The sequence below is a fragment of the Balaenoptera borealis genome, assembly GCF_965194805.1.
Source record: "Balaenoptera borealis genome assembly, chromosome: 20".
NCBI classification, from domain to species: Eukaryota; Metazoa; Chordata; class Mammalia; order Artiodactyla; family Balaenopteridae; genus Balaenoptera; species Balaenoptera borealis.
In genome coordinates this window covers 769442-796413 of record NC_138879.1, presented here as the reverse complement: position 1 = coordinate 796413, position 26972 = coordinate 769442, and the positions used below count along the sequence as shown (strand labels likewise).

Here is a 26972-nt window from a genome sequence, read left to right as displayed (position 1 = left end):
CAAGACAAATTTAATTCTTTTTTAAAAAATTTTTTATTGGAGCATAGTTGATTTACAGTGTTGTTTCAGGTGTACAGCAAAGTGAATCAGATATACATATCATATATCCACTCTTTTAGATTCTTTTCCCATATAGATCATTACAGAATATTGAATAGAGTTCCCTGTGCTATACAGTAGGTCCTTATGAGTTATCTGTTTTATATATTGTAGTGTGTGTATGTCAGTTCCAATCTCCCAATTTATCTCTCCGCCCCCCTTTCCCCCTTTGGCAACCATAAGTTTGTTTTCTACATCTCTGACTCATTTCTGTTTTGTAAATAAGTTCATTTGTACCATTTTTTAAGATTCCACATATAAGCGATATCATATGTATTAAGACAAATTTAATTCTAAATATGTGCTTACTGATTTCCTCTTACGACGATTCAAAAAGCATTATGTAGAATAGATAGCTAGTGGGAAGCAGCCGCATAGCACAGGGAGATCACCTCGGTGCTTTGTGACCACCTAGAGGGGTGGGATAGGGAGGATGGGAGGGAGACGCAAGAGGGAGGGGATATGGGGAGATATATATATATGTGTATATATATATGTATGTATAGCTGATTCACTTTGTTATACAGCAGAAACTAACCATTGTAAAGCAATTATACTCCAATAAAGATGTTAAAAAAAAAAGCATTTCAGGATCTTTTAGCTTATTACTATGAATATCATCTTTAAAGTTATATTTTTAGTTAATGGTTGAAAAATTGAAATAAATGTAGATGAACAAAAGGGGGAAAAGTGAAATAAAATCTTCCCAAACACCATCCCTTTACCGGTTTGGTCTGTATCTTTGTAGACTCTTCCCCGTGCACAAACATGTATATCTTTTAAAATCAGTAAGTAGGTCTATATCACGATTGTTGTCAAATGTAAGTTTTTTTAAAGTATTATGTATAAGTGTAGATTAAAAATCACTCTGGTGTCAAAATTCTGGATAACAATTTACCTTTTTTTTTTTTTTTGGCTGCGCTGGGCGGCTCATGCAGTCTTAGTTCCCGACCAGGGATTGAACCCAGGCCCAAGGCAGTGAAAGCACCGTGTCCTAACCACTTGACTGCCAGGGAATTCCCAATTTACCATATTTCTAAATTTATTTTGCCTTATATTTTCTGGCATGCAATTTGGAAATGTAATACTCATTTTGTAAGGTTGACTTTTTTTTTTTTTTTTTTTAATTTTCCTTGCTTCTGTGCTGCTCTCTGCCCAGTGTCCTTATTTGTATGAAAACGTTCCCGGTTCCTTTGTCTCGAGTCTTTCCCCAGCCCTCACCATTTACTGGTGGGCATATGGAATCCCTTGGACACCTTCAGATTTCCTTTTTGGAAACTTCTGGCCTCATTGCTTTGTAATTATGTTGTGTTCCACATCCCTGATGCTTTATTAGTTCCTGACATACTTGATAAAAGAGAGGTAATTAGTGTATTATGGCTTCTTGTGAACTGTTGTCCAAGATAAGCAGAGGGAAATACTTGATGGGTAAAAATTTACATCATAATGTGGACGGATTTTTTTTTTTGTCACGTAAGCTCCATGTAATCTAAAGAAAGTGAAAGTTTTATTTAGGGAAACTTTCTGCCTGTATTTATCTCTAAGAATTAAAAACTGCCACTGCCTTGGGGCCGCCCTCTAATTTCAGAAGTACCATTGTACCGTGTTTGCCGTTGTGTCCTACAGTTTCTAACTAAACTTTAATATCCTCCTTTCGTTTGGAGACAGTTCTCACCCCCATTCCAACATTGATTGAAATCAAAGCCAAACCAGAACATTAAATATGAAACACTTTTTCCCTAACTTTACCCGCAGGAGCTTTGTAATCACGTCATGGCTAAAACAAACAGACGAAAGAAAGCGCTGGATTCTGAAATGAGAGTGTTTACTGAAGGATTTGGAGCAACTTCATAACTTCCTTCTGTGAACCGTGACCCAAAGTAGTGTTTTCTTGGTTGATATGAATCATGTTCCTTTCCGTCAGTGCTAGAGTTTTCCTCTGCCCCCTACCTGCCCCATAGTGTACATGAAGTGGCCGAAGCCTGTTTTCATAATTTCACATAGATTTAACTGTAGACTCCGTCACTCACATGGGGGGGAAATGTCCCTTGACCTTTTGTCTTTTTTCAGCCTCCGCAACAGTATGATTTCTACCACGAGTCTTCTGTGCACTTGAGGCCTGGATCAGAGCCCTTCTGTAGGCTTCCCACACTGGGAAGGCTTGACTTTACCTACTTCCTGATCTTGAAATCACCTATTTGTGACTCTTTTCCAAACTAGACTCAAAGCTCTTGGAGAGACCTGAGCCTTATTGATCTTCCCCATCATCAGGGCCTGGCGCCCCACGTGGGATGTAGCTTTTGCTCAGTAAATCTTTGTTGACCAGAATTTAACTGAACTGAATGCTTCTTGTCTGCTGCCTCTGTTTCTTTACTGCCTGCTTTCCTGCTACCCACTCTATTTTATTTTTAAATTTTAATTTTTAAAAAAATTTTATTGAAGTATAGTTCATTTACAATGTTGTGTTAGTTTCTGGTATACAGCAAAGTGATTCAGTTATAAATATATATATATATATATATAAAAATACTCTTTTTCATATTTTTTATTAAGGCTTATCACAGGATATTGAATGTAGTTCCCTGTGCTCTACAGTAGGACCTTGTTGTTTATCCATTCTCTATATAATAGTTTGCATCTGTTAACCCCAAACTCCCAATCCACCCCTCCTCCCCCCACCCTTGGCAACCACAAGTCTGTCCTCTATGTGACTCTGTTTCTGTTCCGTAGATAAGTTCATTTGTGTCGTATTTTGGATTTCACATATGAGTGATATCATATTAACCCCTGTATTTGATATCTCTTTTTACCGCCGCCCAAACCAGGACCTGTGTGTGACAATGACCCTCCAGTCCCTGACCTGGTAGACTTGCCTCAGTCAGCTTCTTCCTGATTCTTTGTGAGAGTGACGCTGTTGAAAACTTCCTTTTTGAAACGCTCCTACCTTACAGATTTCAGGGCTTCAGGCTCTGTTTGCTTCTCTCCGAGGCCAGTCTCTGCTCTTCCGCTGATTCTTCTTCTCGCCACTCAAGCACACCATCTTTCTTGAAATGGCTTTCAAGATTTTCACCATCTCTTCTCAGGTGGTCTCCCGCATCTCTTGTAGGCAGATGTCTGCAAAGCACTGTACTTGATTAAACCCCAAGTTCTTCCATGCCTTCCTGGCTTTTTACGGGCCGCTTCACGGGTATTTGTGGAAGGAGTGGCCAAATGGAGGAACATGCAGCTTTATTTTGAAAGATTGATATAGATTATGAAATTTACGAACACCGGAGAGATAGACACGGTTCTTGGCTTTACCCCCACCTTCAGCTCGTAACCAAGTGGCTTGTTTACTGAACAAATATGTGCTGAAGATGTTGACTCTTCGTGAGGCTGCTAGGATATCAGAGCTTTCACTTAAGGATGAAATTGTAGCCTAGGATTAAACAAGAGAAGAATCGAGGTGGGGAGAGTCATGACCTCATTACCCACCTGCCCAACCTCCCGCCCCGCCCAAAAAGAAAGCTTCCAGAGGGCACAGTTTGGAAACTACCGCAGTAGAGTCTTTCTGAACTCTCCTCTGTTTCTGTTATTCTCAGATACTCAGTGATGTTTACTGCCTTTTAAGAAGGTGAATGCTAAAGTTTACTTCCCTGAGCTCTTTGACCCTTGAGGATGCCAAGTGTTTGTTTTCTGGGCGGTTTAATACTTGTGTGGGGAACGTGTGTTATATCACCACTAAAGACTGAGAAAGTACTTTACATAATCAGCAAGTGTTCTACAAATAGTATCGTTGTTACAGTTTTGATTGCAAATACTAGCTAATGTATAAAGCAGGACATAGGAAAAAAAAAAAGCCGATGATTTTAATTTGGGACTTCCTATTACACTTCTGTATTAAACCCTTTAAGAGTTCTGACTTTATTAAACTCATGAGCAAATGAGTCTGAACAAATGCCCCCAATATTTTTGAATTGCACCATTTCCATTTCACCAGCAATTTAGGTTTGAAATAACTTTTTTTTTTTTTTAACCGACAGTCACCCATAATCTTTGTGGGCCCTTATTTTTCCCTGTGGAAGTGTGAACAGAACCCTAACTCACGAGTTTGTTAATTGCTCACTGCTGCTTTGGACTTAAAGCTGCCCTCGGTGTTCACCGGTGATGCAGGTATATTTTATAGACACAAATGTGCCGTCCTGCGGAGCTGTTATGGCCTGCTCTTGTTCATCTCCCTTAGGTGAAATCTGAAGTTTATTTATTTATTTTTAATACATAAAGGCATACATTTATTTATTTATTTATTATATTTGGCTGCGTTGGGTCTTCGTTGCTGCGCATGGGCTTTCTCTAGTTGTGGCGAGCGGGGGCTACTCTTCCTTGTAGTGCGTGGGCTTCTCACTGTGGTGGCTTCTCTTGTTGCGGAGCACGGGCTCTAGGCAGGCGGGCTTCAGTAGTTGCGGCTCGCGGGCTCAGTAGTTGTGGCTCACCGGCTCTAGAGCACAGGCTCAGTAGTTGTGGCGCATGGGCTTAGTTGCTCCGCAGCACGTGGGATCTTCCCAGACCAGGGCGCGAACATGTGTCCCCTGCGTTGGCAGGTGGATCTTTAACCACTGCGCCACCAGGGAAGTCCCTGAAGTTGATTTCTGTACGAAGCTTTACCTGGACACTGTAGACTTACCTTCTCTTAGTAACCTGGGTTCCATTTGAGAAGCACAGTGTTGCTATTTTCTTAAACACACACGCACCCATCTGAGTACAGTTTTCATTTATTGAATTATTTACTTTCTAGATACTGCCTTGGTTTATATGTGTGTATATATAAGTTTTCTAGGGCTGCCATAACAAAGTACCACAAACTGGGTGGCTTAAACAGAAGTTCTGGAGGCTGGAAGTCCAAAATCAAGGCGTCAGCAGGGTTGGTTCCCTCTGCGGCTGAGAGGGAGAATCTATTCCATGACCCTCCTCTGGTCTGAGGGTTTGCTGGCAATCAGGCACTTCTTGGCTTGTGGAAGCATCACCTGATTTCTGCCTTCATCTTCCCAGGACATCCTTCCTGGGTGCCCGAATTTCCCCTTTCTATAAGGACACCAGTCATATTGGATTGGGGCTCACCCTACGTCAGTATGATCTTAACTAACTATATCTACAACAACCCTATTTCCAAATAATTTCATGTTCTAAAGTACTTGGGATTGGGGCTTCAGCATGAATTGTGGGGTATAGGAGGACACAGTTCAAGCCATGACAGTATGGCTAATGCCTGAAATGTTGAGATGACAGACATTGTCATTTGGCAATTCTGGATAAGAGAGATGGGTAGAAATGACAATAAATTCCACTGAGTGTGCTTCAGAGACTTGAAAGACAACTGTTGCAAGATCGTAAATCCTATCCTATGAAATTGCCTGATTATCCTTGACATACTAGGTATAAAAGAAACTTATTTTACACGTCTCTGCTCCGGTTTTTCTGATTAACTCTTCGTCAGTATAGTGACATAATTTATTCAGGGCCTTTGACCAATGGAGGGAGAAAAAGACCTTGACCACGTTTAACTTATTTTTTAGCCTTTTATTATGTATGTTTCCAAATATCTGCAAAAGTAGAGGGAATGAAGACCGTATACCCATCTCACAGCTTCGGTAATTGTTGGCTTTTGCCAATCTTGTTTCATTTATCCTTTTTTTTTTTTCTTGCTGGAGTCTGTTAAAGGAAATTGAAGACATCCTATTTTTTAAAGATAAATGAAGGAGGTTACAGTTTGTGACTATTAAAATTAAGAAAGAGAAAGGTAAAACTGCTCCATAATATAAAATATACCCTGGTTTCTGCATTATAACTGAAGGAGAAAAAAAGTGGGAGATAAAGGGGGGAGGAGCGGACAGAGAAGATGTGAGAGACACCTTTTCCTTTACATGTTGTTTTTCTTAACTAGACTCTGTGCTCCTTAAGGGCAGACACCGTCCTTGAACCTTCATGCCTGGGGAGTGGGGCTGGACAGTAGATGCTTGATAAACATGTGCTGAGTAATTGAATAAGAGTGAAGTTCCCCCAAAGCCTCGCACAGACCCACTGAGAAAAACACATATTTGACTATAGAGCCAGAGAAAAGGAGAGATCCCCCAGTTACTTTCCCTGACATTCACTCCCAGTGCAGCATTTTCACAGCCCTAGCGAGAGGTAGGTTTCTCCCTGCTGCGTGCTCGTGCCCCAGGCGAGATGGGATTAGTTAGAAGCCAGAGGTTTCGTCTACACTGTAGGAGATCATTCTTCCTTTGCGTTGAGAATTGAAGCATGATTCCTAAGTGTATTTACCACCTTCCATCCTCCCAGGATTCTGGAGCTGCAGCTTCTTTTGCCCGCCATTCTTGGAAAATTCGGGGTGCTCTTAAAACAAGTGGCATGCATTTTGCTGAAAGAGTACAGTCTCGGGTGTCCTTACAGCAGGCGGACCTGTGCTCTTGGAAGTGAGTTACCTCGGTGCAGAGGAGACAAGTCCTGTTCTGCTAAAACAAGGGGGTTCTAGACTGGAAGGGGAGAGAGAAGGCAAAGCCTGTGGTTCTAGAGCCCAGTTCAACCTTACCTCCTTGCAGGTCCCTCACAAACCCCAGCTGAAGTCATTCCAGACTGAGAAATAAAAGACTTAAAAATACTGCAGTGAGAGTGAACCCCAGCGTTAACTATGGACTTCGGGTGGTGATATGTCAATGTAGGGTCGTCCGTTGTAACGAATGCCCCGTTCTGGTGGAGGACGTTGGCAACAGAGACAGCCGTATGTGTGTGGGGACAGGGGGTCTGCATGGGAAAGCCCTGTTCCTTCCACTCAATTATGCTATGAACCTAAAGCTCTTAAATTGTTAAAAAGTGTTGTAGAGAGAAGTCTAGTATCACGGACTTGATAAACCCTTGTGTAGAACGTGTGCAGTGTTTAAGCATCAAAACAAGGAAATCTGAAGGGCGTCCTGGGTTATGGTGTTCAGATAGGGGCTCTTGTTGCCAGGGTAGGAAGGCTTTATGCCCTTAAGAAGTTACAAGGAAAGTTGGATTTTTAGATTATGTTGAAGTCGGCACAAAAGCACTGCAGATTTGAGCTTAACCATCAAACCTTAGGGTTTCCCTTCAAACACTGTTGCATGATTTGTTCTCTACTTTAAGGGAGGCTTTTGGTTCCATAAAGCAGATCAGCCTTTATACTACAGTTAAGGTAGTCAGATTTTATTACTGTATATTGATAGTTGGCATCAGAAAAGGCCATTCCATTTCAGTTCTGAGTTGAATATGGGAAGAAGTTGAAATAAGTAAAAGAAGGAAGACTGTCTAGCAGCTACCTGTCAGCATGTACAGGGCTGTCATCTACATTCTTCCATGACGCTGGGGCTGTGATGGGCCAGTAATCATCAAAGCTTAGGTTTATTCTGTGGCTGCAGAGGGAGCTTCTATTCTGGAGACTCCTATAAAATCCTTTCTTCCTTCAGCCCCTCCAGGCCCCCCGCACTCTCTCCTCTCATACCACCACCTCCTTTCCACGTCACCTGCACAGGTGGGTGTCCGCAGGACCCCCCCTTCCTGGAGTCCTCACTCACCACCTTGCCTTCAGTTGTCAGCCAAGTGATTCCTCTCAGACCGTCGTCTGCGGTCGCCAGCTGTCCTTTGACCCCCAGCTCTGAAGTTCTCTTGCTGCCTGACGCTGTATCTTGGTGACCCCCCAGGACGTCATGCGCAACTTGTCGAAACCCGAGACCCTTGTTTAAACGATGGCACAGGGAAAAGTCTCTCCTCCTTCAGCTAGCGTAATTCCTGTGAACGGCTGGCCCAGGCTGCGGGTCCCCACGTCCAGGTCGGTTCTTTCTTGCCTCTTGGTCTCCTCCGTTCATATCCACCACCTGCCGGTTCTCCCTGTGTCATTCAGGTCCTTCAGCTGCAGATGCAGACAGCTTGGGTCCAGCTGGCGTTAACCATAAAAAGCATGCATGACGCGCGCTTCTGTATTCAGATGTATTAAATTAGATGGGATGTACGAAGGTACAGGTGTATATGAAGGAAATGAAAAATTTAAAGGGTGTTCGACGGATCACGGACCTGGAGGGCGAGTGCCACGCCGACACTGAGATCCGGTCTCTGTGTGTCTGTCTCTTCCCCCTTGGTCTTCTCTGCGCTGTTCGCCTCAGGGCTCTCCTCTTGGCTGTAGCATGGCAACACTGTTGGCCTAGATCCTCTGGCTAAGAATGTGGGGACCACCTCTGGCTCCCCTTCCTTCACACCTCGGGTTCAGTTCCTCAGCTCTTTCTTCAAAATACATCTCAGTTCCAGCCAGGGAGGAACGCAAACGAGGAAGCATCCGTGGGACTTGGTGACGTTAGAGGGAAAGTTGAGAGGACGTTAAAGGTGATTCTTCTGGGGAGGGGGAGAAGGGGGCTGCCTGGTCAGAAATAGGAATATTAGGGGGTTTGACAGGGTCTATTTGGGAGAATGTGCACAAAGGCATAGGGGCGGAATCAGTGTGCCGGCTGAAGAATGGCATTCCTTATACTATGTGATAAAGCACATTGATCTGATTTGTTTTCATACAACTTTAATGTGTATCACATGAGAAGACTGTTCGCATTGTTACACATCTGAAACCAATAATTTTCTTTTAACATGCAAATATAATATAAGCTCAGTTTTTCGTTACTTTCCCTACAAAGCTGAAAGCAGCTCGCTCACCTTAGAGATTTTCATTTCACTGCGTTCCGACGTGACGTTACCTTCCATTAATCCCTTCCAGCTAAGCAAAATTTAATTAAAACCATCTCACATGATGACAGCCATTTATGTATTTAAAAAAAGGAACTCACAGAAGCTCAGCTACCCATCTTCTGCTCTAAATGAAGTCAAACTATTAAATTTAGTAGGTTCCTTTTTTGAATTCGGGATTCGTTACATAATGGCTTTTACCCCATTAATTTTGGACAACAAGGTTTTTATGCATATGTTCCATGTTACGTGACTGTGAACTGAATTTGAAATGATATGGTCTTAAGACTTGAAGGTGAAAGGGAATTATTGTTTAAAAAGAGATGGAAAATGATACCTAAGTATGTATTTTTCCCCCGCAATGAGCATGGCGATCTTTGTGAAGTGTGAACAGGGATGATCCCATTTTGCGTGTAATAAAGTGACAAAGTATCTCAAGGATTTGGTAGGAAAGCCGGGCTCACAGGGTGAAGGTCCTTGTTTCCATTGCTGGTACTGACGCCGACTATTCGCATGTGAGACGTGAGAGTCAGAGGAGCCCATCTCTAATCCTACACGATCGTGTGAGTCCTTGGCTCTGAAACTCAATTTTCCCCATGTCCCCACTCTGATCTGGCGTGGACTTTGTGTAGAATCTTATGAAATGGAAGTAAATACTTCCTTGGTTTTGGAGCTGTAACTCCACTGTGAACACAAGAAAATCATAAATTCACATAAGCAAGACTCTACAGCTGTGCCCCTTGTTTATAACTTCATAAATGTCAGTCACTCTAGTTTGACGCATTACTTAAATTATATCGTGGTAAACTATACATAACATAAAATTTACCATTTTAACCATTCTTACGTGTACAGTTCAGTGGCATTTAGTATATGCACAAGGTTGTACAGTCATCACCACTTACCATGTCCAAAATCCTTTATCATTCCAAACAAACTCTGTACCCACCCACACCCCGCATAACCTCTGTTCTACTTTACATCTCTGCGAATTCTAGGGATCTCATATGAGTGGAATCATACGGTATTTGTCCTTTTGCGACTGGCCTACTGCACTCTGCATAATGTTTTCCAGGTTCATCCATGTTGTAGCAGGTGTCAGAATTTCCTTTTTAAGGCTGAATGATGTTACACTGTATGTATAGAGCACATTTTGTTGATCCATCCATCTCTTGATGGACATCAAGGTTGTTTCCACATTTCACTACTGCAGTTAAGTCTGTTATGAACACCAGGGCACAAATCTCTGTTTGAGATCCGCTTCCGGTTCTTTTGGTCTTATACCCAAAAGTGGAATTGTTGGATGGTAGGGTAGTTCTATGTTTAATTTCTTGAGAAATAGCTGTACTGTTGTCCACAGGGACTGTACCATTTTACATTCTTACCAGCAGTGGACAAAGGTTCCAGTTTCGTCTCATCCTCACCATCACCTGGTACTTTGTTTTCTTCTTTATTTTAATAATAGCCTTCCTAGTAGGTATGAAGTAGTGACTCATCACCTTTTTTGTGTGTGATCGTGTTGGTGGCATTTTTAAGGAGGAATTTGCATTGATGAGCGAGAAGCACTTAACTGCAGCTGATTCCTTGTTATGTGGCATCAGTTCACCATGCTTTTTTTCTTTTTAAGTAAAGCTCTGTGCATGAATGGAGGATGGAAGATGTTTCTGGGCTTCCCATTTGCCCACGGTCACTCTAGGAAACATTGTCCAGTATGACGAGCTCCCATTTGTCCATCTGTGTGACGATGACATTTGACACAGAGACAAGCACTCAGGTCCACCCGGTGTGTGTGATGGGCCAAGACTCGTTACCGCTGAGCCCGCTCATATCAAATTCGTGGGTGGGGGAACAGAGTCAGACGGGGGTGTTGTTTCTCTGGGTGGATTTCAGCCCACCCTCTACTGGTTTTTGTTCTCTTGAAACTAGCAATCGTGATTGAGAACCGCTGTGAACATCAACAGGTCAGCACCACCACACACACCTCTATTTTTTGGGGGGGGGTGGATTTTTACGAATTCTTGAGTCAGACATAGGTGGCTTATTTGTTCTGTATCTGAAACGTACTTTTGACAGATGGCGAAAACTCGCCTTAATCTCCATGCATTTGACTTCCGTAAGTAAGACCAGCCTGCAGTACAGATCAGGAGAGTGAGTATTCTCAATTTTAGAACCAGGTGACATTAAGCATCGCTGTCTGTCCAGGCCTGTGGTCTTGATGATTTTTTGTCCTCCGTGTCGTTTGCTCAGTGCCGTGTGTCATCCGTCACTGCCAGGCAGCAGAAGTGCATCACAGAGGATTAGAGGAAAGCCATTTTGTGCTCAGAAAATAATTGAATGAAGATTTACTTTGTGGCTTCAAGCTGCAGGATAGCGTCGTATTTTCAAACCTCTCATTTGGTTATGTAAGCAGAGGTGACCCAAAGTCTTTGAAAATGAAACCCCATCCGGAGTCATATAGGCCAGCCTGGGCTGGCTTCAGCAAAGGCTCCTTGAGGGGCCAGGGGTCCAGCTCCAGGACACAAACCATGGGGCAGGAAGAAGCTGCCAGGCCCTGTGTCTCCACTTCTTCCTCCTTGCCTGCCAAGGTCAAGCAAATATGTATGGAAAGCATCCTGTGTGATCTCTCTGACCCTCCACGCTTCCCGATTCCCTTGCCCCACAGAACGTGGTGAGATGCAGACTTTCAGAATTCCGAATAATAAAGGATAGAAACAATAGCACCTAATTGTTAGCCCAAGGAAGTCTGTGCTCACCTGGTGAACCCAGGGCATTCTCTTGTTTTATTCAGTCCTTTCCTCATTCTTCAACTGCACTAGCAAGACTTCTCAAATGTTGGTGTTTTACTGTCTTACGAAGTAAGAATTACCCAACTTAGTTTAGAACCTGAAACCAGAGGTCAAGGCCAGCTGTCCGGGAGTTTGGAGCGTGTGGCCCTGGCTCAGTTTCCCAGGCAGCGCTGCTTCCGGCTGGAGTCAGCTCTGGCCCAGCTCCTCTTCCTGGCTGCCCAGTCTCCCCGCGGCTGGGGCTGGGGGTGGGCCGAGGGGTTCTCTGGTGCTTCCGCTCCTTAATCAGCCCCCCATCCCGGGCGTGGGGGCTGGCATGTTCTTCTTCATTAGGTCTGAATCGTGAGTCTTTGAACAGGCCTTGCAGGGTCTTTATCCCCTGATAACTCTCCTGGGGGAGCAGCTCTCTGGACCCTTCTCCCCGCCCCTCCCGTTGGGGGAGTGAGTACAGGCACTTTAGATGTAAGGTGGGGTGAGAGGGGCCGCTGAGGCAGGTTGGGGAGAAGTGATTTTGGGGTGGGCGGGCGTTTTGCTGCCCTTTCGGATTATATTGTGCAGTGAGGGTGTGGTTCTTTTCAGGATAAAATTGGGCGTGCGATTTAAGGCGTGCAATCGATACACGGCCAGCTGGAGGGATGTAATTGCACTGACAGGTAAAGGGGGATTGAAAGGACAGGTGCAAACACCGAACTAGCCAAAGGGATCTGATAAATGTGGATTTTCTTCAGCGTCCACCTGAATGAGATGGACAGAAAAGAGATGAGAGACGCGACTGTTTGAATGATTAAGTAGGGAATCAGAATGCTCCTTCTCCCTTCAAAACACCGCATCCATAATAAACTGTGATGAGGAAATAGGGCTCCCGTGGCCCTCTCCCTTTAGTGGCTTATCGTCCTAATCCCAGCGAGTAAAAGCTGACTGTGTCTGGGGAGAGCAAGCTGACGGGATTAATCTGAGCCCATTATCCATCCTTAGGGAGCGTCGCGATGGGGGCGCTGCAGCAACACCGGAAAGCCCGCTGCTCCGAAGGCTGTTAGGAGTGAAGTGCTGCCCTTTTGCAGCGTCTGGGCCCTGCCCGGGCAGCCAGGGGCTCTTTCCTCTGCGCCCTTACAGTACCCGCTCCGGCCCCAGTGGTGCCCCGTGGGCAGCAGCCCGAGAGAGCCCCTCCCTCAGGTCCTCTCTGCTTCTGGAAGGATGCCCCTTACGAGATCTTGAGCGCTCACCTTCCTGTGGGCGGTCCCCTCACTTGTCCGATTCTGCCTGCTCATGCCGAGCCTGAAGTTTTTTTATAAAGGATGTACTTTTACAGTGACCTTGTATTTTGACCATAATACTTACTTAAAATAAAACTGTTTAAAAAGAAAACAGTCATCCTTTATCCTGCTTCCCTGATGTGGTTTACCCCCATCTTTATCCTCCAGGTTTCATATGTATACGCCCGCATAGATACACACACACTTACACATATGTACGTGTATATATTTATTAAGTATACTTAAGATCATGTTTTCATGTAGCCATTTTCCTGGCACCCACGTGCGGAATCTCGGCATCACCCTCAGCATCTTTTGCTCTCCTGCCCACCAGTGTGGCGTGGTGGCGGGAAAGGGCTGTAGGGTCCAGCAGACCTTAGGTCGAGTCGTCGCTCCACTACATGGAGGAGGGTGACTGTACCTAAGGCCCTTTTCTGTCTGCCCCGTCCGTCTCTCCGTCCGTCTCTCCGTCCGTCTCTCCATCCGTCTGTCCTCTCCCACCGTCTGTTCTGTCTGCAAACGCTGTGCCCTTGTAACATGCTAGACGGCAGAGATCAGTACAGCGTTTTCCCTTCCGTAAAATGTAGGCGTCAGAGCATATTGAGTAGTGTTATGAGGATTCAGTGAGATCGTGCAGGTGAGGTGTGACCCATCCAAGTGACACAGAGCAGGAGGCTCGACAGACGGTGTCTGTGGTCAGCTGGCAGGTCCCATCAGTTCTTCGACTTCCCCGACATCTCTTACCTCCATCTCTTACAGACTGAACAGTGATGGGTGATCACTTTCATTCCCAGACTCCACAGGGGGCTTCCACCGGCCCTTACGGCCTGACCTGTTCCAGCGCGTTCTTCCCATCACCACCATTGGCCCTTCAAAAGCACTGCTCTTGTCTGTGGTGTTCTGGTTCACACCTTTCAGGGCTGCTCGTGCTGATCACAAATATCCTGAATGTCTTGCTGGCCCCTAAATGCTCCCTTAGTTTTAGTGTCTTGGCTCTGGGCAAACCTGCCAGCCTCTCCCACCCTCTCCTGGGCCTGACCCTCTTCAGTTGGCTTTATCTACTGACACATGTGCAGGAAGGTGTACTGATAGTATCGCTTGTGGGAGTAGACGAGAGCTAGGAACCTGGGAATTTCTAGCCTGCCTTCTGCAGTAAAGACTAAGGACTCACCCCGTATTTCTGAGGGAATATTGTTTCTTAGCGTGCTGTTCAGCAAAGAACAATAGAGTAGTGGGTTATGCCCTTTGGAGCTGAACCGGAAGCTTTTAAGGAAGGGTGACCTCAGTCATTTATTTGTATCCTCCATGTTATGCTTTTCATAAAAATCTTAGGTTACTTATTAATTTCTGTAACTAGTGATTCAGTTACTGATTCATCTTCGGGAATACTTAGCAAACCGTGCTGAGTTTGGAAAACGCTTTGTGTCGTGGATTTGGTAGATTTGTGGGTCCCCTCCCAGCTAGTGCCGAGCAGGCATAGACAAGAGGGATGTGAGGATGCACCCTAGCTTTTCTTCACTTCAGAGGGCTGTTTTCTGTAGGTTGGGTTTGTGTCTTCAGGAGTTCTTGACGTTCAGAATTCTTCTAAGGAAGTTCTGCACCCACAGTTGGGGATATACACGTATTATTTATAATAAATTATTCTCTTACTAATAGGGTCTAGTGTTTGTCAACGTTTACACACCTCTGTGTTGGTGGAGGAGAGTGCACAGTACTTTACATATTGCTTCCTGGTTTATACCTTGGGAGAACTGTCTTACAATCCCTAGCCCTTCCCCTCAACTTTAGAGAAGAGGAACTAAGGTTTAGGTCTCCCGGGGCCCTGTCCGTGCTGGCATTTTGTGGTTCTGTTATGTAGGAGTCCAATCAGTACCAAGTGTGGGGACTTCCCTGGTGGCGCAGTGGTGAAGAATCCGCCTGCCAATGCAGGGGACACGGGTTCGAGCCCTGGTCCGGGAAGATCCCACATGCTGCAGAGCAACTAAGCCCGTGAGCCACAGCTACTGAAGCCTGCACACCACAACTGCTGAGCCTGCGAGCCACAACTGCCGAAGCCCACACGCCTGGAGCCCATGCTCCACCATGAGAAGCCCACGCACCATGACGAAGAGTAGCCCCTGCTCGCTGCAACTAGAGAAAGCCCGCGTGCAGCAGCGAAGACCCAACGCAGCCAATAATAAATAAATAAATTTATTAAAAAAAACCCCAAAAACCACATGTGGCTGAGTCTCGAGTGAAATGCCTTCTGATTGCTGTTTGTGAGATTCTTTCTGTAGTGAAATTAAACTGACTTCTGACAGCATGTAGCCCTGTTTGGAAAACGAAGCTTTGTATATTCAATCTAGACTTTACTAATTTTAGTTTTCTTTTCTCTCCACCAGTTTGCTGTTTTGTGGTTCACAAGAGGTGCCATGAATTCGTTACTTTTTCTTGTCCGGGTGCGGATAAAGGACCTGACACTGATGTAAGTAGCCTGGAAACTATTATTTTATGTTGATGAGGGTTTCCGAGTTTAATTTTTTTAATGCCTGAACTACTGTTGTTCTGGCACATACTGTTAACGGGAAGACTTACCAGTTCGTTTTGTATAACTTTGGCTTTTACTAATGAAAGATTTATAGTCCTTTTGAACCCTGGCAGGACTATCCCAGGCTCAGAGGAGAATTTCCTGTTATCTTGTTTGTACTCTTCAGCTCTGGGTGGTGTAGGCTAAATCTACCAAATTTATAGTCGTAGCTTTCACAAACACAAGGCAGTTCTTTTTGGAAAATGTTGACACATTTTACAATGAACATAGATCGCCCTTCAGTTTATTTGTAACGGTCGATTAACTAGTAGGGCCCTCACTGCTTTTGGCCGAGGTAACAAACTGTCCCTAGTTTGTTTCATGGGATCCTTGCTGCCTTTCATTAGGTATTATAAGTGCTCCTGTTGACTTGAATAATTCAGCGTCTGTTTCGCTGAACAAATGATCTCTGAAACTGCCCACATGTGAATACCTCATCTCTCTGATTTGTGTCCTAACTCCGCCCGTCTCTGCTGAGTCTCTCCGTTGCATCCCTTGTTGGCTGAAAAGCGAGGTCGGTCGGCAGAGCAGAGTGGGAGTTTGGGGGCGGGGGAAGCACCAGTGCCTAAAATACATCCAGTGGAGGGGAACTTGAGCTGTTACATGGAAAGTCATATTTTTAACTGAAAAAAAAAAAAAAAATTGCAGGGTAGGCCCGGGAGAGTAGGCATTTCTGGATGGCGTGAGCTGGACCTCTTTGGCCACTAATACTTAAATGATTTGCTCCAAATGATTCCTACCTTTGGTGCTTGTTCTGATTGTTCTGGTTGGTTTTTTTTGGTTTTTTTGGTTTTTGTTTTTTTAAGGCATTACCGAGTGGATCATCTTGCCTTGAGGGAGATTACAGAGGTAGAAGAAAAGAAGTTAGAGGCCAGGAGAGAGCTCTGAGCTCCATCCTGCAGATCGGATGGGAGAGGAAGGCAGGGAAGGGGACCAGGAGGAGGCCAGGAGGGTGAGAGGCCAAGTTCACGATTCCCTAACGGGCCTGTCGGCCAACGCTGATCACATCTGTGATCTTGTTCTGAATCCTCTGTTGGCTCCTAATATTCCACGTAGATGGTAACACACATCCGGGTTTGCACTTGCTTACCTAGGGAAGCCTTGGCTGATGCTTGTTTACGGCTGTTAATTATCTTCAGCAGCTCCTTTCCCGCTCAGAATTTTATCCTGTTGTGGCTGATGGCTGTGGCCACCCTCCTCCCAGCCAGGGGCCAGGTGCAGAGTGTTAGCAAAGAGCTTTTCGCCGTGAAGCATAACGAAGGGCACACCTGTGATCTGCTCCCGCTCATCTGTGTGTGTGCTGACTTGCCTCTCATTGTAATATACTCAACATTTAAGTTACGAGATGAGCTTTTTTGAATCTGAGAGAGAAAGAAGTGGGCGAGGTACTAAAAAGGTACAGAATAATCGGCCAGTCCTGCCTGTCTGATCAAAAAGGACCATGCACTCTTTTCCAAGGGGAACTTTTGCCTTTTGGTCCTTGGCTTCCAGAGGCTGTGATTGCAGGGCCCGGTCGGTGGGGGCTTGAAGGCCCAGCTCCTCCTCAGGCCCCTTCCCTGCGCTTTTAAAATTTCCATCTCGAAGCCTCTTTGTCCTTCAGTCTGGAGCCCCTCCCTGTCCTTAGGACAACCTCCGTCCCTCGAGAATTGTGTCTCCGTGTGACTCCCCTCCCGCCAGAGGGAACACGAGGTACCTGGGTTTCCAGGGTGTGTACGCGTGCTTCTGTGTGTGTGCGCGTGTGTGCGTGTATGTTAGCGCTTTAAATCCTTGTTTTCCATACTTTGTTTTCTCTGCGCCTTCAGTGAGAAAAGCCACGAAGCGTCACTTTTAGAGAGAGGCTCACACCAACCTCAGTCCTGCTGTGAAGGATCATGTCCGGACGCACCCCCTTCAATCTGTAAAAGAGTAGGGAGAGGAGAGTCTTATGTGACGTGTTTAAGATGACACAAGTGCTCAACAACTCTTTAAACGTAATCCTTGGGAGGTTTGCCCTGTCTGCTGGGTATGTGGACATTGGAGAAGGTGGAGGGGGGTCTGTTGAAAGGCTTCAAGCCCTGGAGGTCATCGGCTTCCCGGGGTTTGGTCTGCATTTTGCGCAGTCTCCCTGCCTTTATTCACCTGACGCATCCTCACCGGCCGGTGCCCCTGGCCTGTCCAGGGAGAAACGATTCCTGATGGGCTTTGCTCTTCTTATATCTGAGCCGTCCAATTGAGTCGAGTTCAGGGGATTTAAAAATAACCTCCGGGGTGATTACTGAAGCCTCCCGGGTCGGGGGGAGCCCCCTCCATGCAGGTGGCATCGGGAGGTGACTGCAGCCGCCTGCATGTTTGCAGGAGCACAAGTGAGGAGGTGAACCAACTTGTTACAAGGTGGGGAAGCTTGCTTCTGATCTGGGTGCCCCTTCAAGTCTGTGAAGCCCGTAAAACCGAGCCATCTGAAGAAGCTGAGAGCATCGACCGTAAATGACTGACTCACAGCCAAAAACGGGACCCAGTGCACAACTTGCTGCAAAGCAGGAGCAGTGTCCGGAGGGAGCTGGACCCCGCGGGCAGCCGTGTGTCCAGAGAACGGAGCTGCCTGCTTTGCCTTTTGACAGCATGCGAATTCTTTTGTTCTCAGGTTCTTCTCGGTGTCTTAGAAACTGAGCAAAGGAAGAAAGACTGCTAAGTTGTTTAAATTTCAACCTTTCAAAGCTGCATTTATAACAAAACTTGAAACATGTAAAATAAATCTAGAAATAAATTTAATTAGTGGATCTTCTGTTTTCTCAAAGTGTGCTTTTACATGTAATAGGGAAACAAGACCATTGTGTGAGAAAACCCCTGTTATACCCCAAACAGTTTTTACATTCCTGAACCAACAAAGTGTGATTTGTAAAAGGTGCAGGTGCTAAAAAGTGGCATTTAAAATTCAGCAGAGGTACTTCCCGGGTGGCGCAGTGGTTAAGAATCCGCCTGCCAATGCAGGGGACACGGGTTCGAGCCCTGGTCCAGGAAGATTCCACATGCCACGGAGCAACTAAGCCCATGCGCCACAACTACTGAGCCTGCGCTCTAGAGCCCACGAGCCACAACTACTGAGCCCGCACACCACAACTACTGAAGGCTGCGTGCTCTAGGGCCCGTGCTCCGCAACAAGAGAAGCCACTGCGACGAAGGGTGGCCCCCACTCGCCACAACTAGAGAAAGCCCCGTGTGCAGCAACGGAGACCAAACACGGCCAAAAATTTTTTAAAAAAAAAGAAAAGAAAAAGAAAATAAGGAGAAAGATTTCCCTCCCCTTCAAAAAAAAAAATAAATAAAATTCAGCAGAATGAGGTAAAAAGAGTCTCAGAGCAGGAACTGGGAGCCTTGCCCTGCCAAGTCACTGAAATGAAAACCTTTCTAGATCGTGCTTTTCTTATTCATCAATAGGGAGATTGAACTTGGTGGTCTTTACAGTTATTTTCAGCCCTAAATAATATTTTGTCACCTACATGTTTACCGAGGGCTTCAAGCTGTGAAGAGAAAAAGGTGACGACAGGTCCTGCCCTCCCAGTGCCTCCTCTCTGATGATGAGGATGCAGAGCCTCACGCTCTGAGGTTGCATGTGACGGCCGCTGTCAGTGGGGGAAGAAACAAGCTGTTGTTGAGTTTGAGTGGAGGGGAGAGTGCATCTCATGGAAGAATGAGGGAAGGCTTCCTGAAGGTGGTGACATTTTTAAGATTTATTTCAATTTTTTTTTTTCAAAACGTTCTTTTAAAAACAAGTAGACCAGTATTTTCCTGTTTCTCCTGCTGGCTTAAGGGAGTTCATCCCTCGCCAAATGCTGCTACCCGGTGGTGTGTAAACTCAGGTGACACATCATTGCAAGAGGACCCGTTAAAAGAGCACAGGCCAGAGAGACCCGCCATGTTCTGCAGATCCCCCCAGGTGAACCTCTGAGTGGAGGCCTCGCCGGTCCTGAAACCCCGCTCTGCACTCCTCACGTGCCATGCTGCCACGGGAAACCTGGAAAAGAAGATATTTCGGGGAAACAAACCCAACCCAAAGCTCCCGTGCTAATTCTGTTCTTCAGTGGGTGGATTATTTTATGTACCAGATTCACAGTAACAGAAGTATTTCCTGCAAGGGAAGGGACTCCTGCTACTTTTGCACCAAATTAATTTAGCTGAGAATTAAAAATAGCCTCCAACACTTGCATCCCCATCTGCAGTTCTGATGCGCTACAGGGGGCCGCAGAGGGTGGGACATCCATCCTCTTGATGCGCCAGTGAGAAGAGGGGGTGTGTGTGGTGTGAAAATAGAGAAGGTGCCCTGTGCGGGAACCAGGGGGCCCGGAGACCTGTTCTTGAGGGGGTCACCCCGGGGGCTTTTCAGCTTAATCCAATGGCTGAAGTTGCCACTGCGCGAATGTCTTTGAAACTCTTCGCTCAGAGTGGCACGTACGGCCAGCAACTCATTCTTTTCAAAATCTCTCCTCTTGCCCCCTGTCAGCCTTTGAGAGTGTGGTGTGATTGTTTAGGGGAAGCAGTCAAAAGCCCAGTGGAGCCGGATCTGAAAAAGGGGTGTGATTAAGGTGGGTGGTGCCATTTTTTGGTCAAAAAAGGGGTAAGATGATAAGGTAGACAGTGATTTTCTTGGGAAAATTATAAACTGTCTCTGACATCAGATTTGAAAGCGACTTTTGTTCCTGAAGCATGGAAAACACGTAGGAATCGTTGCGTAGGTTCTCACGGACACTTTTAGTTAATACCCATTCTAGAAAATTGTTGTCTTCCTTGATGGTCATGCCTACACAGTGAATTCTTCATGGGGCTGTCCTCTGTCGTTTCCCTTTGGAAACCAACAGCCCGGTGCAGAGCCTGGCACAGAATGGGTGCACAAAGAATAGTTGTTGAACCAGAGAATGAGTGGATGAAGGTCTGATAACCTAATTTGATCACCAGTTGTATTTACGTGATCTTGAATTACTTGGCTAGTTTTAGCTACGTGTGAGATTGTCACTGAACTTGCCCAGGACTTAGGAACGGATGTTTCATCAGCATTATTATGTCACCTCGCAGGGTGGAAGCCACACCTGATGGGCTTTCCTTCTCTTTACAGTAGTCATTTCAAACCATGGTCTCAGCTATTTGGAGTTTAGTTTAAAAAATGGTGAATTTGGACAATAGCTTTTGACTGATTGGGGTCAAAAATTGGTATGAAGGCTTCCTTATTGTTTTTTTTTTTTTTTTTTAAAACATCTTTATTGAAGGCTTCCTTATTTTTTCTGACCCATTCCAAGTGACTTAGTAATATCAGACAGTTCATGATGTACAAACAACCAAATTAACCTGTGCCTGAGAACTGAAGTCTGGGGCCACTTGTGGCTCAAATCATTGGGAGCTCAGAGCTAGAGGTTCTGCTTCACAAGTCATGACATCTTTATGATGGTACCTGATGTGTACTTAGCATCTCTATGTCTGGTGCTTTTTCTGTTATTATTTGTAATTGTTAACTGTTTTTTGAGTGTTTATTTCATGCCAGGTGCGTGCTATGAGATGCAAAGGTTAAAAAGAAAACATGGTCTTTGTCTTCAAATAGCTTATCCTTAGTGGGAAGTCATACACACGAATCATCATGATTATTTATTCAGATGATTACTTCCGTGGATAACCCACATAAATGCACACGTTATTATCTTCATTGTACAGATGTGAAAATGGAGGCTTGGGGGTGGTTAAGCGACCTGCCAGAGTCCAGCAGTAAGTGGTGAGCTTTGACCCAGGTCTCTCTGCTTCCAACCCTGTTCTTTCCTTGGTGCCGCATGGTTGGTTAGTAGAAGCCAACTTCAGGGGCAGGCTTTCTGTTGGCGAAGCCTCTATTTTGGGGGTCGGAGTCTGGGGTCAGTGTGTCTATGAGAAATCTCAAAACAGTAAGAAACTTGAGATGATAAAATCCCAAGATGTTAACAGTAAAAGCGTTCACCAGGAGGACTGACAGTGCCCACTAGTGAAGACTACAGCATGTGATGGGACCAGCTGAGAGCCTGGAGCCATTTGGAGACTTGATTCTGGTTCTCCTCAAGAAAATGGGAAGGTAGGGCTTCCCAGGACCCTGGGTTTCTGGAAAGATTCATTGCAAGTGGGTTCACGCTAAGCTGAAAGCCCAGAGAGCTCTTTGGCTTATGCCAGAGCTTGTTCCTGGATTTTAATGAGTCACTCTTTGATAAACTGAAGTAGGAGTCCCATTCAATTAGCTAATACCTTCCTCACCTTGGCTCTGTTTTTGCTGTGACATTTCTTTATTTACAGTGAGAGCAAGGGTCCAAAACAATGACAACAGTCAACGAACCTACTTAGTAGGAATTCTGTCTAGGCCTTCGACAGTGGCCGAGAGAGATGAAACCAGTGGGAGAGTCGCTTTGCTGACAGCTGTTTATACTGTGTTGCACCAGAAGCTGTGAGCAAACGCCCTCAATCATAGTCTGTTATGAGCAGGAGGTGAGATGGACAGAGGGAAGGTCGATTGTTCTAATCATTTTGTTTCATTCCACATTTCTGTTTATTTTTATAATCCAGCCTGTTCCCAAAACGCATTTATTTTGAGACTGATAGTCCAAGGGTGGAAAGCCAGGTTCTAAGAAGAATGTCACTGCCATGACACGACTGTGCCACTCTCCTGCTTCACATTTTCCCAGGTTTCTACAGGGTCACACACGATGACTCCACTGGCTGTTTGCTGTGGCTGTTGGCCAGGAAGCCTTGGTTCTCCTCCACCTTGACCTTTCCAGAGGAGGGTAGCACAGGTTTCTTACATAGTGGTGGCAGTTTTCCAAGAGGGCGAGCCTTAGCGCACTTACACGTTATGTGTCCTGATGTCTCGCGACCAAAACAAGTCACATGGCCAAGCTCAGGGTCCCTGTGAAGGTAGATTAGTTCGGGGTTCTCCAGAGAAACAGAACTGATAGGCTGTGTGTGTGTGTGTGTATTTGTGTGCACAGGTGTGTGTGTGTGTACAGGTGTGGGTGTGCGCACACATGTGTGTGTGTGTTTCCCAAAAAGAGATTTCTTATACAGAACTAGGTCATGAGACGGTGGAGGCTGGCAGGCATTTAAATGTTAATCTCATCCAAGAACACCCTCCTAGAAACACCCAGGATGATGTTTGACCAAATATCTGGGCACCCCGTGGTCCAGTGAAGTTAACGCACAGCATTAGCCATCGCAGAGGGACGGGGCACAGGTGTGGGCCCTGGGAGGGCTGGGTCGCTCGGGCCATTACTTTAACAGGTTACCACAGGATGACTTACTGTGGTTGTGTTGTGATGTTTTCTTTCCCCTGAACCTCACCCATCTCTGTATTCCCAGTGCCTCGTAGGATTTCTGACTCACAGGTGATCGTGAACGTGTGTTGCAAGAGTGAATGGAAGAAAAAATGAAGTCTCTGATCCCAAAATGAAATAAATATCTGTAAAATGTTTCATGAGATTCTCTCAGATCAATACCGCCGTTTCTTGATTTTAAATTAGTCTTTAGGAAGTGAATTTCCTTTAGAAAGTTGTTTTTCTTCCTGTGTCGAGAGAATCGTCCATGTTTGAGGAACTTTTGCAGGATGCCCATTGCACTGTGCTTTGCTGAATGTATGACCAGGATTTGTAACTTGGTGAACGTTTTTCGGCTTAAATGTTGGTGGGGAAAGAACCTATTAAAAGGAAATGCTTGTTTTGTCAACTGCATGTTTTGGATTTATATTCCTTGAAGTCACTGCTAATTGTACAGTTAATCTGGAGAGGTTTATAACAAGTCACAGTTCAAGAGGAAGAGAAATGATAAAGCTGAGGAGTCAGGAGACTTGATTTCTTTCCAGTTTGAAATCAGAGGTGCGTGCCTAAGACATGCCTCATTGTGCCAGGATAAATAATCCATGCAGAAGTCATAGAGGTTGTTATTCATGCTCATGAGAAGTATGTGTTGTTATGAGATTGCTATATGAAAGAATATTTTGAAATGCACAGCCTACACACTGTTTAACAATGGTTATGGGTTTTTTTTTTTTTTTCATGTCGTAAACATCCCTAAGACAAATACCTTCCAGAAGGCAGTGTGCACGTCGCTTGCTGTCTGTAACCTCAAGTCCCTAGCCTGTCCCTCCCCACCTCTTTTTCAAGGCAGGAAGCTTTGGAGAGTTAACATCGGGTAGAAATTTCATACCTGAAAATGATATTTTCCGTGCAGGAGGGTGATTTTAGGTTTCTAAGATATGAAGCTGTATCATGACTCATTTGTTCCTAAGCAGGTCGTTCTCCTGTTACTAAAATTAATCACAAAAGACCAGGGAAGCTTGAACAAGGAGAGTGCACACAGCAGGTCTTAGAATTAGAAAGGGAGGCCTCTCTTCTTTTGCATTTGCGAAGTTTGAATGATGCACCAAGGTTTAGGTAATTCATGTTACTCAGGTTTTTTTTTTTTTTTTCATTACAAGTCTGTAATTTAGAGTAACTGAAGGTACAGAGCTGGAAGTGAGGAAGAAAAGTGACAAGTAGAAGATTTAAAAAGGAATCAGGTGCATGTGTGAAGCAGACCTTCCTGCAAGTCCACATGCCCACCGTCTGCTGGGAGCTACGTGCTTTGGTTTGGTCATATTCTCACTTACTAAACGCCTGGTCATCCAGGAGCCCAAGGATGGGGGAGTCCGACGAAATAACCTCTGGAAAAACGTGCAGTTTGCCGAAGAGCATCTTGCTTTGTCCGCTCCTGTCCCCTCCTGTCCCCTCCTGTCCGCTCCTGTCCCCTCCTGTCCCCTCCTGTCCCCTCCAGATTCTCCCCTAGGCAGCATCCCCAGTGGTGTTTTGCATGTATCGGGCAGATCACATCATTGCATTGCTCTGTCCACACCCTGCAGTAGCCTTCCTTGGCCATTACAGTGAAATGCAAACGTCTTACTCTGGTCAACAAGGCCGGTGGTGATTGGGATCTGGTTCCCGTCCACCTCACGGACAGGACAGGCTACTAAGCTCATTTGCACCTGAGGGCTTTAGCACTGGTGGATTCTGGTGCCCGGATCTTCACGATGCTCGTTGATACCATTCCAGTCTCTGCTCAGGTGACTCCACAGAGAGGCCTCTTCAGCTCCCACCCTCCCCTCTTCATTGTCCATTAGCGTGTCCTCCTTATGTACCTTTGATGGTCCTTGTCACCCTGGAAACAGTGCTATTTATTTGTCACTCGATTGCTGTCTGTCTCTTCCACCAGCGTGAAGCACCGTGCGACCAGGGCTGTTGTCTCACTCACTCTTCTATTTGACTTAGAACTGTGTCTGCCACGTACTAAGTGCTCAGTTAATATTTGTTGCCCAGATGAATGTATGTGACTTTTACAAGAGAGATGAAAAAATCTTACAGGGTTTTGTTTGTTTCCTTCCAATAATGTAACTATAAGGAACTGTCCTAGTAGCATCAGTGGAGATTTTTCCTTTTCTATGACTATAATGCCATACCATATGATAGTCAACTGGCCATGCTAGTTGAGCCTAAGGCCTACTGTGTGATTGGACGTATCTCCCCGACAACCAAAAAAGCATGTTCTTCATAATCTTAACGTTAGGACTATATGGTCTATAAAATTCATTAGAAAATAAAATGTATACGATGAGTCTTACTGAAGCAGAATACCCAACTACCCACCAGATTCTGAATGTCAGCCATTCTAGATAACTACCATAAGTCTTGAATTTGAAACCTTGAGAATAATTTATACCTAATAGGATCTTAACATTGAAGATTAGGGTATGGCTATATATTGGCTTGCGTGCAGGGTCCTCTTAGATTTCCCTCTGCAGTCATCAGTTTCTTTTACTAACAATCTTGTGGGCGGTAGGGCGTCGTTAAGTCAATTGTGATACATCCGTGCGATAGCATAGGTGCAGCCATTAAGAAGGATGACTGTAAAGACACGGAAAATGCTTGTATGGTGTCTCCATGCAAAAGCTTAACGTAAAGGTATTACTGTGATTAGGACTATGACCGAATTTATGTACGGAGGGGCAGGGACTAGAAAGGACCCTAGGAAGCTGAAATCATGATAATTTGATTTTTAAGATGAGTTGACATAGATTATTTTTCTGGATTTGATCTTGTTGGAATAGTACAATTTTTGAAAAGCTCTAATTGGCATATTTGCCCCCTCTTGAATCTCATCCACTAAATTCTTTTGAAATGTGACCAAGTGCTGTGGTCTCCGTCTCCCAGGACGTCATCTGAATGGAGCAGACCCACCCACCCGAGAATAATTCTTTGCCCAGCAGTGTGCTGGCAGAGCTGTTTGCTGCAGACGTCTAGGCTGCCACGGGCTAAGTGTATCCGTTTGCAACACGGGTAATAGAAAACCTGGCCAAGCGATGGTTTGAACTAAATAGGGGTTTTGTTCTCATGTAACAAAATGTCCGGACTGGGAAGTCTGGGGCTCATGTGGCATCTCCAGGATTCCATAAGGACCCAGGCTTTTAGTTCAGCCTTCTCATCGTGTGGCTTTCGTCCTTTCATCCTCATCTTTGTTGTCCTGGGTGTAAGAGGGCTGCTGCATCACCATCCCTTCCAGGTTCCACGCGGGAGGAAAGAGAAGGGTGAAGGTCAAAGCACAGATGCCTGTTGAGTCTACTCCCTTTTAAAGGATCCCCCACGAAACCCAATCTGACAACCTCATTTACATCCTATTGGCCAGAACTGTATCACACAGCCACTCCTACTTGGAAAATGTGGGAGTTTTATTTTGTTTCGTTTGAAGCTGGCTGTATTTCTGCCCAGAGCAAGGTCAAGGTAGTTCAGTAACAAAGAAGAGGAGAATGAATACCAGATAGGCAGGTAACAGTGAATTCTGTGTTGAAGTTGCCGAGGGTACATTGCCTTCTAGATGTAACTGCCTTCACCACTCTGGGTGCGATGTGCCACTGTACCACTGTTGCTATGACTTCATCTCGGTGGTACAGGAAGGCTTCTGTTACTGACATGGTGTCATGAGGGGTTTTCAGATACAGTCGAATTAACTGAGTTTCTTGATCTGTTGATGATAGGAAAAGGAGACAGGAATGAGGAAGTCTTGTGATAAGTTCTTTTTTTTTAGCAAGACTTTTCTGAAAAACAAAACAAAACAAAACTTGTTCTTTCTGTTGGTGACAGTACTTCTAAGTTATCTTGTGAGGAGCATTTTTTGTTTTCATAATGAAGTATTTTGAGATTCCATCATTGTGTTTATTCCGTCATGACATTCTTATTACATAGTGGTTTCTGACGGTGAATAATAAGGGTTGAGTGGCGCAGAGCGGGTATCCCAGTCGCTCGCTGTCTGTTGAAGCAGCTTTGGTCATTCAAAGCGGCAGCAGCGTCCTCCGTGGGTACCAGACATCACTTGGAGTATGAAGTGCAGGATGGACAGCAGGTATTAAGGCAGGTGTTGAGAAACGGGTATGGTCAGGAAACCACAGGACAGAGACCCGAAAACCAGTCAGGAGTGTTCAGCGTGAAGAAAGGGGTAAGTTGTAGGCGCTGACGAGCACTGGCTTCTAGCCTAGAAAGAAGGGTGGGCTTATCT

At 45.3% G+C, this 26972-nt stretch overlaps 1 protein-coding gene across 4 annotated transcripts in view; it reads left to right on the top strand.

Moving 5' to 3' along the window:
* The window catches only part of PRKCA (protein kinase C alpha), a 365760-nt gene that overhangs the window by 137045 nt on the left and 201743 nt on the right, over positions 1 to 26972 (top strand). For all 4 annotated transcript variants that reach the window (XM_082371752.1, XM_082371750.1, XM_082371751.1 and 1 more), the window contains exon 3: positions 15238 to 15320. In XM_082371752.1, coding sequence (XP_082227878.1) covers positions 15238 to 15320 — 83 coding nt within the window. The remainder of the gene's footprint in view (positions 1 to 15237; positions 15321 to 26972) is intronic.